Raw genomic sequence first — 12,120 nt, 5'->3', positions numbered from 1 at the left:
CACTGGTCAATCGTGGGTGACTGAGTTATACGTTATGTACGAATGAAGGAGACAGTCAGTACATTTTTTCTAGTTAACCTCTTTGTGTCCCTGTCAGTGTGCATTCTGTCTGTGTAATGAAGAGTAGTTTTTAGCGGTATTGTTGGTTTTGAAAAGGCTGCAGAAAGCACTCCAGAAACGGCTGCCTCTTCTCTGGGTTAATTGCTTGAGGTTACATTTCACAAGGCCCATTAATGAAGGCCGACTATGTGCCTTCAGGACTGCATTCTCTTTACAGAGACCCAAACAGTTCATCTATGCTTATTTGGCTTCATTCAGATAGCTTTGACTCGCATACAGTGCTAGCTCACAATAACATTCCACACACTTTCTGCTTCTCTCCTTTTTTTCCCCTTCAGCCGCACACACTTGGCATCCATCGCTAAAATTATGAGAGAGTGTTTTTGCAGCCTTGGCAAGTGTGTGTGTGTGTGTGTGTGTGTGGGTGGTTGTAATCTGGTAACGAGCGTTGAGGAGCTCAGGATGGCCTTGAGTGTGCAACCACACATAGAAGACGACAGACAAACAAACAAAGGCTGGTGTCAGCACAGTCAGGTGATGAAGTATCATTTTAGTGACCACACACAGGACAGCTCAACACAAGCTCAGAGGCAAACTATACACAGACATAAACCAACATTTGCACTGTGCAGTAAAAAGGGTTGTACGCAAAAGAGAAAATGAGTTGACTATACATCCAAATAACGTTCTTGATGCTAGCGATCACTAAAGGGTGCATTAATTCTGTCAACCTGCTTTTTATCCTTCTGAAAAAACACAGAGGGATTTCATTTTGTGTTTAATTCTGGCATTTTATGAATTGTAAAAGAACATTTTCACTTTGCATAATTTGACAAATCCATTTGTCTGAACTTTTCACCAAAGCAGTGGTTCTCGTTCCCTGTGCTGGCTCCACACGGCTCTGCACATTTCATATGTCTCTCTTATCTAACACTCCTAATTCAGGGTGAGTCAACTTTATTTTTGGTCTGTTTTCCAACAGAAGAAAGACTTCTTTATATAGAGAGAGTTACATTTACAAGCTAAAACTTTTAGTAACACTTTCTATGAAGTCTGTATTTAAAATAATTTATATGGGTATTCCTAATGCATTATTACGGAAGCATATTGCATTCACTTGAGGAAACAAAATCTACTCTGTTTTTCTGAATTAACGAGTTAATTATCTCAGAATTGTGAGATAATTTTTCATGGAAAAAAGTTTTTGCTCTGTTTTTCTGAATTAATGACTTGATTATCTAAAAAAAAGAGTGACATTTTTTTCAAGAAAAATATATCTCATAATTCTGAGATAATTAACATGTTAATTCAGAAAACAGAGGAAAAACTTTTTCCCATGAAAAATTATTTCGTAATTCTGAGATAATTAACTCGTTAATTCAGAAAAACAGAGCAAACACTTTTTTCCTTGAAAAATTATCTTGTATTTCTGAGAAAATTAACTCCTTAATTCAGAAAAAAACAGAGCAAAACGTTTTTTTTCCATGAAAATGATCTCGTAATTCTGAGATAATTAACTCGTTAATTCAGAAAACCAGAGCAAAAGCTTTTTTCCTTGAAAGATTATCTCGTAATTCTGAGATAATTAACTTGTTAATTCAGAAAACCAGAGCAAAAACTTTTTCCATGAAAGATTTTCTCGTAATTCTGAGATAATTAACTCGTTAATTCAGAAAACAGAGCAAAAACTTTTTTCCATGAAAAACGATCTCGTAATTCTGAGATAATTAACTCGTTAATTCAGAAAAACAGAGCAAAAGCTTTTTTTCCTTGAAAGATTATCTCGTAATTCTGAGATAATTAACTCGTTAATTCAGAAAACCAGAGCAAAAGCTTTTTTCCTTGAAAGATTATCTCGTAATTCTGAGATAATTAACTCGTTAATTCAGAAAACCAGAGCAAAAGCTTTTTTCCTTGAAAGATTATCTCGTAATTCTGAGATAATTAACTCGTTAATTCAGAAAACAGAGCAAAAACTTTTTTCCATGAAAAACGATCTCGTAATTCTGAGATAATTAACTCGTTAATTCAGAAAACCAGAGCAAAAGCTTTTTTCCTTGAAAGATTATCTCGTAATTCTGAGATAATTAACTCGTTAATTCAGAAAACAGAGCAAAAACTTTTTTCCATGAAAAACGATCTCGTAATTCTGAGATAATTAAATCGTTAATTCAGAAAAACAGAGCAAAAGCTTTTTTCCTTGAAAGATTATCTCGTAATTCTGAGATAATTAACTCGTTAATTCAGAAAAACAGAGCAAAAACTTTTTTCCTTGAAAAATTATCTTGTAATTCTGAGATAATTAACTCGTTAATTCAGAAAACCAGAGCAAAAGCTTTTTTCCTTGAAAGATTATCTCGTAATTCTGAGATAATTAACTCGTTAATTCAGAAAACAGAGCAAAAACTTTTTTCCATGAAAAACGATCTCGTAATTCTGAGATAATTAACTCGTTAATTCAGAAAACCAGAGCAAAAGCTTTTTTCCTTGAAAGATCTATCCATCCATCCATCCATCCATACATCCATACATACATACATATGTCTGTCTGTCAGTCTCTATCTGACCTTATATTATATCATTTTATATTATATTATATCTCTAAATTATTTATTTATTTATGTATGTATTTATTTATTTATTTTACTGTCAGCATCCAATCTAGTTTCCTACAGGCATATGTCTAATTATACAGAAGCATGATTAATTAAGCTCATAATAAAACAAAGACGATTTTGTCTCTCTTACAGTTCTCCTTTCTCCCAATCCATCTCCCTCTTTCTCTTTTTTCTGTCGTTAATCTGCGTCTGCCGGGGTGATGGAGAGCCTCCCACGGCTCGATCTTTAATTAAGAGTGGTGTAAACAACAATGGCTGTCGTGTAGCCCACGTGGCGTGAACACACACATGAATGCGTGCCGTAAAGTGGCTTGGAGAGAGGCTTTCAGACAGTTAGTCTGGAAATGCCAAAAGCCAGGAGTTTAGTGAGGCCCGACGCCTGTCATGCTTTTAATGCAGACACAATGCTGAACGAGGAGGGAAAACAACATCGGATCAATATTTATTATTATACCAATATCTGCCACACTGGCACTTTTATATGGCGGCTAGATGCAATATATATTTGTCATTCCTGTGATGTAATCAGATTGTCTGCACTGATTTTTGGGAACAGATTCTGTGGAATGTTTTTGATACAATGTGCTGAAAGTATTACACTTTTATTGGTAGTTCATGAACCCAAGTATTTAAAGGTGCAGTGTACTATTTTTTTCTCACCTACTGTAATATGAAGAGACAACTATAAACATGCCATTCGTAGATTTATTTAGAGTAAATAGATTATAAATAGATTTATTTAGTGTAGTATAAGTGTAAATACTGCAACTCTGCTAACCAAACATTGTTCTAAATCAAGGATAAACTGAAATCTGCTCACATATGTGAAGGCTATTGAATCATTGAGGGTGAACATCATATTATGAGAATTTGCATTACTTTACGGAAAAGCCTGTCGGTCAACATCGGGCGGTGGTTGAGCATCCGTCAGATCAGTTTTTACGGTGTGTTCCGCACCGTCGGCACCAGTCAGACCTCGTCTGTGGCGTTTTAGCTGATGGAGCATGTTGAATCTGTGTTGGGCAGACTGATGACAGTGAGAAAGATCACTCTTATTGACTGTTCAGCTTAACGAACCAGTGCGCGAGAAGAAAAGCAAAGTAATGACTGTGCGTGCTGGTTGGCCGGTGGCTATAGTCATTGCAAGGGCAACTTTTTGGCGGAGACACATGCAACGCGATGCAACAGCTCTGTGATGTGTATATGGTCGTTTGCCCAGAAATTTAAGTTGTGTCATATATTACTCACTCTCATGTCGGTCCAAACCAACTTTCAATCATCTTCGAAACACAAATGAAGGTGTTTTAATGTCCCTCAATTGAAAGTCTATGCACACAAAACTTAAAGGAGTAGTTCACTTTTCAAAAAACTTTTGCTGATAATTTACTCACCCCCATGTCATCCAAGATGTCCATGTCTTTCTTTCTTCAGTCGAAAAGAAATTAAGGTTTTTGATGAAAACATTCCAGGATTTTCTCCATATAATGGACTTCATTGGGAACCAAACGGTTCAAGGTCCAAATGAGAGTTTCAGTGCAGCTTCAAAGGGCTTTAAACGACACCAGACGATGAATAAGGGTCTTATCAAGTGAAACGATCGCTCATTTAATTAATAAATAACAAAGTTTAAGTTTTATATGCACAAATGCTCGTCTTGCTCTGTTCTGTGATGCGCGTTTGTGACTCTCCTGTTCAAACTCGTTCATCAAAATGAACAAATCTTTTTTCGAGTCATGACTCGAAGGGTCCTTGATAAGACCCTTATTCATACTCTAGTGTCGTTTAAAGCCCTTTGAAGCTGCACTGAAACTCTCATTTAGACCTTGAACCGTTTGGTTCTCAATGAAGTCCCTTATATGAAGAAAATCCTGGAATGTTTTCATCAAAAACCTTAAATTTGAAGAAAGAAAGACATGGACATCTTGGATGACACGGGGGTGAGTAAATTATCAGCAAAAGTTTTTTTTTTTTTTTTTTTTTTTAAGTGAACAACTCCTTTAATCAATACAAAAATAAATCAATACGAATCAAACGGCTGTGTTCCAAATCGCCCCCATACCCTCGTTCTATTCCCTACATTACTCCACTAAAATTAAAATTAAAAGATGAATCTTGAACTCTGTCATGGAAACTAGCATGTGTAAACCTTTCTAAACAATTTGATAATCAATTAAAAGGGAATTTGTACCTGTGTGATATTACGCTGTACCCACATTGGACTAACGGGTTGTAAAATGGATGGATGGATGATTCAGCAGCGGGCGCCATCTTCTGGTCAGATGCGGAAATTCATTCGACGCACGACCCTCACAGTGCATTATGGGTATTCTTTAGATGCAGAGCATACGGTTGTACACTCATTTTTGCGATGTCTTCTGTGATTGAATTAATGCACTCGATAACATCCAGTATGATTTCGGACACAGCCCAAGTTTTCTGAAGAGGCACAGTCTCTTTATATAATGAACAGATTGCATTTAGACTTAATGCACATTTAAACATTGATCAACTCACATGGATAGAGAGCTTACATATATATATATATATATTATTTCATTAAAAATATATTCGGTAACACCAACCGCATGACAGTTTGATGTAATGTTAACCAATAAAGCTAAGTGCTTTCTTAAGTTTGATCATTAATCTGCTATGTCATGTTTCTGACAGGTTGTGTTGTCTTAGTAATGTCAAGGTGTCATAACAAAGACATCTCAAACAATGTCATATTTGCATTAAAAATGTCATAATTGAGCGAATGACACTTAATGACAGTTGTCACAAACATGCATAAAACTTGTGTCATGTCGTGATTATGAAGGTGTCATGTCAGTCTTATGCACAAGTGTTACCCAGAATTTTCATTTGTGGTTAAAGTACAAAGTTATCCTCAAAATAGCTAGTAGCTAAGCCTGTCACCTGCAATTTTTGTGAGAACAAATATAATATAACCTAAAAAATGACTGACAGGCTTTCTTAGCTAACACATTGGCCCTCTGCCACGTCTAGAGCTGTCACGTACGCCTATGTCAGTGATATCTGTCAGGTATAGTGGATGCATGATACTCCTAAAAATGAAGAGACCAACATGCAAGGGGCAGCGGATGTTTTGAGCTCTATCGGTCGGATTCTGTCGTGGGCCTGTGCATTACTAACAAATGACCTCTTTCGTTCTCTCTTTCCTCCAGAAGAAAGGATGCTGCAGGAGACCAGTGTGAGAATAAGCCCAACCTGATCTCTCCATCCGCCCAGTCCTCCACAATCCCAGAATGCTCTGCCCCTGCCGAGGGAAGCTGAAGTTGCTGGTGGTGTCTCTGAGTTTCGTCATCCTGTTCACCTGGCTTTACCTGCTCGTGGGGAACTCGGAAAGTGAGTATAAAAGCACTTATCATCAGATCTTCCGATTTCTGGAAAGAAGAAGCCCATTTTATAAGCTGGGTTGAATTGGGTGTTGAGACTGTCTTATCTCAGCCTGTGTGCTAAAATCCTCATCTGATGGGTCTGTCATCCTTAGAGATGCACAATAACACTGCAGAGTCTGATAACAGAAGTGATCTGCGGCCAGATCTCAGAAAGCCAATCATTATAAAAGCTCGTTCTCTTGCTCTCGATCTGGCACATGAACATATCTATCTCTATCTGCGATCATGAGAAAGATCCCACGTATGCACACATTGGCTTATGCGGTCCACAGAAAGGGAGATTATCAAAACGTCAGTATTCATAAGACTGAAAGAGTTTAAAAAAAACCCGCAGAGATGTATTTCTGCACCATTTTGTGGGTCATTCTTTGAAACGATTTTTAACATTCTTTTGAAAAATGCCTTTAAGTGTCAATAAATTGCACTGAATTGTTCCATATCAAGTTGAATTAATATTTAAGCAGTGAAGTATGAGTGCCTGAGACTCCTTCAGCTGTGACTATATTCACAATAAAACATGGCCTGTACAAAAGTGGTACTTTTCAAAGTGGTACAATAAGCACTACTTCTGAAATATATTAAGAAGCACATTTTCATTTAAAGCATAGCTGTCAACATTTGGTTTTCAAAATCCGGGAGATTTGTGCGGGGGGCGTTAGAGGAGGCCGCGACTTTTCTCGACTGCGCAACTGGGGTATAGGCTGCCAGGTTGAGATGACAAACGGGTTGAAATTGTATATGGTGTGTGGATTTTGGGAATATAATGCATTTAATACAAGATCTGGCAACTGGTCAACATTAGACAAACATATTGGTCCGAAGAATATCAGTAACCAGACAGTTTCTGGTCTCATTGACTTCCATAGTATATTTTTTTCCTACTATAGAAGTCAATGAGACCAGAAACTGTCTGGTTACTGATATTCTTCTAAATATCAGAAAATCAGCTGAATGGATTCGAAAACGGTAAAAACTCAACTGTTTAACTCTCGGGGAGTTGTAAAATGAGCCTATTTCCAAAAAAAGTGGACTATCCCTTTAAGGAGTTTTTTGGGCCATGCAAGGGTCAAACTCATGAAACTCATAAAAAACGGGAGAAACTCATGAAAAACAGGAGTGTTGACAGGTATTATTTAAAGTAGTGATGAGCGATACCACTTATTTAGTTTTCGATACGATACCAATATTTTCAAGGCCAGTATCGTTGATACCGATACCAATACCAATACTTCTAAACTGAACATTTCTTAAATTCTTGAATTACTAAGATTAAAATGGGTAATGATACCCATTAAACATTATAGAAAGCCATTTTAGCATTCAATATGCCTTAATTTGAATATATTAAATTCTATTTTTATGTACGCATAGTTAAAATGTTTACTTGTGGTATCCATGGTAATCTACAAAATATTATAGGCCTATTTGAACTATGGTCACTGTAATGTACATTTTCATAAGGGACTGCCAGCAGTGACAGGCTGATGCACCATTAAAATGTAACCTTTTTATTCTGACAGTTAATGATTTATATTAAAATTAGTTACAGAAAAGAACATCAGTATGAACTTTTAACATTACAATTTAATTGCACAATGTAGGCTACAATTTGTTTATTGTGAAATAGCTCAAACATATATTTTTCTGTCTTCTATTAAGCATTGTTTGAATCACTAATCTATATAATGACAATTTGTAGATCAGTGGTTGGAATGCATTGTTGGCAGTGTGTGAACGCTCTCTGCGATTGATTGGTTCTGACTTGCAGCATTTGTGTTCAGTTCAGATAAGCAGGGAAGTGGTTCTACTACACAATTATTCACTTCATCCAATTCAATGCATATTGGAACATTAGAATTCTTGTCAAATAAACAAAATCACTGGATAAAAAAAACCCTATAGTATCGATTTCTTTTTATTTGAGTATCGATACTTTCGATTCTCAACGTTAGTAATGATACTGTATATCGATACTTCGTATCGATCCGCCTATCACTAATTTAAAGGTTTATTTTCATTCAAAATTGCCACCTTTACGTTATAACAGGGACTTAAATATTTACTTTAAGTTAATATTTATGTTATTTAAATGTATACGCTATGTAACTTTTGGCCCTCTAGTGGTTAAAAAACAAAACTGCATGTATTTTGTGGAAGAACATTGTTTTGGTTGTGCTTCGGATCTGCGTGACTGTTCGAATGAATGTGACCCTTCACATTATCTATTCAATAAAATAACTTACTCACCTGTTGAGTAATAAAAACAGCTTTTACAACATCTCCAAACCCTCAGTTCCCGTCAGCAGAAGCTCATCTGTTCTGTGTTTTTTTTTTTACTTTTGGAATCACAAAATAAATCGAGGTGCATTCATTTAATATACATCAATAGTATGTCAAATATTGTGTTGGGGAGCATTTGAGCCAAAAGGCTGACAACTGCTGCACCTGGTGCTTTTTGAAAGATGAAATTTATATTGATATAAAAAAAATATATGTAATCCTTTTAAATGATCAATGTACTAAACAAACTCTTTGTAACAGGGTTGACATTTTAAAAAGGATTTATTTACTTGCAGAGTTCACTTCCTGCCATTTTCCATGTTTTTGAAATACATTATTTTAATAAGAGGGTTTCGTGTAATAACCTTATAATGATAGATTATATACTGTAGTTATTGGAGTGCTCATAAAAGCATGAAATGGACTTTTGACATCACAGCTCATGGTTGTGAAACGACTTTGTGTGTTATTGTGGTGTTGTCCGTCAATCACTTTCCCGCGGCTCTAGAGTCATTAATCACATGCCATTTACGGCTCAGGTGATTGGCTCAAAACAACCTGGTTGCAGAACTGAGCAAACTGCACATACTTCCAGGTTTTCTGTGCCCAACTGCCTGAGATGAACGTGAACGCTACTGGATAATGGATGAAAGATGACATGGTTACACTAAGTAAGACCCAACTCTGGTTAACAGGGATGAGTGATCTGCACTCGCTTGTACATGAGCGCGATGCAAGAAAATCCATCAAATTGTTCTGATAAATTCAATGCCTGTTACTTTGTTCTCCCTGATCACATCCAATTTAGTGCTACTTTAATCATTCCAGCGGAGAGCAATGTGTAGATTGAGATACTCTCGGAGTCTGTCTTAAATCTGAATGACATTCACGTATAGTGTCTCTCTGCAAATTCACCTCAAGCTTCCTATTTCCTTACCTCTCATCCATCTATCTCTGGGGCGTAATCTGTCAAGATCACTCGAATGAAATGAAATCTGTTGTGCCGTATCAGACGGGCGTTCCCTGCTCCTCTCCGCATGCTTGGTGGAGTCTACAGAAGCACGGCTGCTGGAACGGGATGTCCTGGCTTCGCGGGTTCGAGAGGTGGAGGAAGAGAACCGGCAGATCCGACTCCAGCTGAGCCAATCGCAGGGCCTGGCCGCCCAGCCTGCCGAGGGTAACTATGGCAACCAGCAGTGGGTGGCATCGGCAGACACCGGTCCAGAGGACGTGGAGAACACAGCAGAGGAACGGGCCAATCACAGCGAGTGTTCTCGCTCGCCCACCGCCGAGAAGTGTGAGGTTAGATGGCATATTACATCCTGTCAGATGTGAGAATAAATAAAGGAACATACGGCGGCCCCAAAAAGTATTTCAACACTTGTGTGAGACAAAAACAAAATGTAATTTCCAAGCTTTTCAAGCAAATGCAAGTTTGACAAGTTCAAATATGTTCCTAAATAAAGATATTTGATATATCGAATTAAATATCTCCTCAACACCAATTGGTTAGTTAGTTCATGTTGTCAGATTCCATGTGATATTTTGTATTTATTGCAGTTTATAGTGTGGCATACACTGTAAAAAAAAATATTTTCAAGATTTGTTATCACAACAATTTTTTTTTTTGTCAAATCAACTTAAATAATTTATTTAGTTGAGATAACTTATTATTTTGAGTTTCTGATGATTAAATCAATCTCCTTCATTGTATTAACTCACTTTTTCCAGTTTAATCAACTTAAAATTTTAAGGCAAACAGGTTACTTAATTTTTTAAGTTAAACCAACATTATTTTTTTACAGTGTACGTGTCCAGATTCTTTCTAGAGGGGCTAACGCATATTAGAAGCTGTTTAAAGTCTACACATAACGCATCTCAAGAATACTTTAACAAAGCTGAAATTCTTCAATCCAATCTGAAACGTTGGCTCTTCTCTCTACACACAGCTGATTCACGTGGCATGTGTATGTGCGGGTCACAACGCCAGTCGGGACGTGGTCACTCTGGTCAAATCCATCCTGTTCCACAGGTAAGAAACAAGGACAGCGATATTAATTGTAAATAAATAGCAATATGGTGGTATATTTTGTGGTAATGTTGTGCATATGCAGTATTAAAGAACAGCTATTCTCCTATAGATTTTATCATTTTATTTAACATGTATTCAGTTGGCCTGAAATTAAATGTCACAGTTTACTTGTTTAAGTCATAAATTCTGTGAAGTACCAGCCCGTTCTCATCCCAAGGCGTCATTTACTGACGCTTTTGACATTTCGTCTACATCCAACGCACACGGCACCCTTTAACGTCAATATGAGACACAGATATACAAGGCGCCTCCTAGTGGTCTAACCCTAAACCTACCCCAGACCTAAACCTACCCATAACCGAAGTATTATATTGACGCTAAAGGGCGCCATGTGCGTTGGATTTAGACGAAATTTCAAAAGTGTCACTATATGACGCCCTAGGATGAGAACGTGTTGGAAGTACACATATTTTGTCTGTAAAGTTCATATATTGTCACACCACAGAATCATTCGGTTTCACTTTTAACACATTGTGAGTCTACTAATTCTCATTAGAGTGTTAGTAGAGTATTAGAAGACTGGTAGGGTTCTGGGAAGTTGACATGTGGTTTGCAAAGTCAATTATAGTCAGAATGTCTTTTGGAGGACATTCAAAATTCAAAATGAAGAGATATCTGATGTTATGCAGACTGTCTACTAATAAACTAATGAGAATTAGCTGACACGTAGTTGCAAAGTTACTTATAGTCAACGGAATGTTCAAAAGAGACCATCAAAATAAAGTAATGTGAAACCAGTCAAAATATCATGAAAAATGGTGAATACAGCACCTAAAATATAGACTTTACCCAAAGCCCTTTTAGGAAGGTCGTGCCACTCGGCCACCATCTTGGCAACGCCATCTAAATGAATGGGCAGAGATTCAGAACTGCACTTTCACTGGACATAAAAACAGCTTGTATAGAAACAGCAGTAAAATATGATAAAAATAGCTGAAAAAGTTTCATGACTTTGCAAAATAAGGTTTAACCCCTTACCTGTCACCTGCCCGTATACGGGCAACCTAAATTTACTTCACTATATTACTATTAAATCCTAATCTAGTCATGACATATTGTTGGAAAGGTTTGGAAAGGCTGTTTTTTGCTACAAATTATGTAAGAAGAGTAACCGATGATTTTTTTTTTTTGACAAAAGTGCACCTCAAAAAAATTATCACATATTTTAGTAGTTATCATAAATTAGTTAGCATTTGAAAGCTTACAAACTCAGAATTCCAGAGAAAACCGTTTTATTATTGAATATTGCGTTACCATAGAAATGGTCCTCTAAATTATTTTATCAGGCTCCGCCCCTTTGGGGCATCGTTATATTTCAAAATTTATGATCAAAACCTTTTCTAATCTTGACAAAAAACACATTGTCAGAAAGGTCTGTCTCAAGTTTGTGACAGAATTGATATTTGGACAGAAATGTATTAATTTTTTAAGGCAGAACGTAACTAAATTCAATGGAATTCAATGGCACCCAGTGGCTAAAATCTCATGAGTCTAAGGAATCTCAATAAAACCTCAACTTAAATTTTGTGATATCAACTTCAAATTTGGAACATAACTTGGTTAGATTTATGCCTTTGATTTTATAGTAATTTTAGAGTAAAAACTATTTTGTAAAAATATATATTTTATATCAAATAATAAATACACA

The 12,120-nt window shown here is 36.5% G+C and overlaps 1 protein-coding gene across 9 annotated transcripts in view; it reads left to right on the top strand.

Annotated features, from left to right (window-relative positions):
* large2 (LARGE xylosyl- and glucuronyltransferase 2) overlaps positions 1-12,120 on the top strand; it is a 185,959-nt gene that overhangs the window by 161,200 nt on the left and 12,639 nt on the right. For 7 of the 9 annotated variants that reach the window (XM_089135321.1, XM_089135320.1, XM_039647530.2 and 4 more), the window contains 3 exons: positions 5,867-6,047; positions 9,393-9,682; positions 10,330-10,412. In XM_089135321.1, the coding sequence (XP_088991447.1) occupies positions 5,948-6,047; positions 9,393-9,682; positions 10,330-10,412 (473 nt within the window). In that variant the 5' untranslated portion in view covers positions 5,867-5,947. The remainder of the gene's footprint in view (positions 1-5,866; positions 6,048-9,392; positions 9,683-10,329; positions 10,413-12,120) is intronic. The other 2 variants (XM_089135322.1, XM_089135319.1) reach the window with 1 other exon arrangement.

Source organism: Pimephales promelas, chromosome 10 (assembly GCF_988280905.1).
Source record: "Pimephales promelas chromosome 10, fPimPro1.hap1.1, whole genome shotgun sequence".
NCBI lineage: Eukaryota > Metazoa > Chordata > Actinopteri > Cypriniformes > Leuciscidae > Pimephales > Pimephales promelas.
The sequence above is the reverse complement of the archived record's forward strand: the minus strand, read 5'-3'. Positions and strand labels throughout refer to the sequence as shown.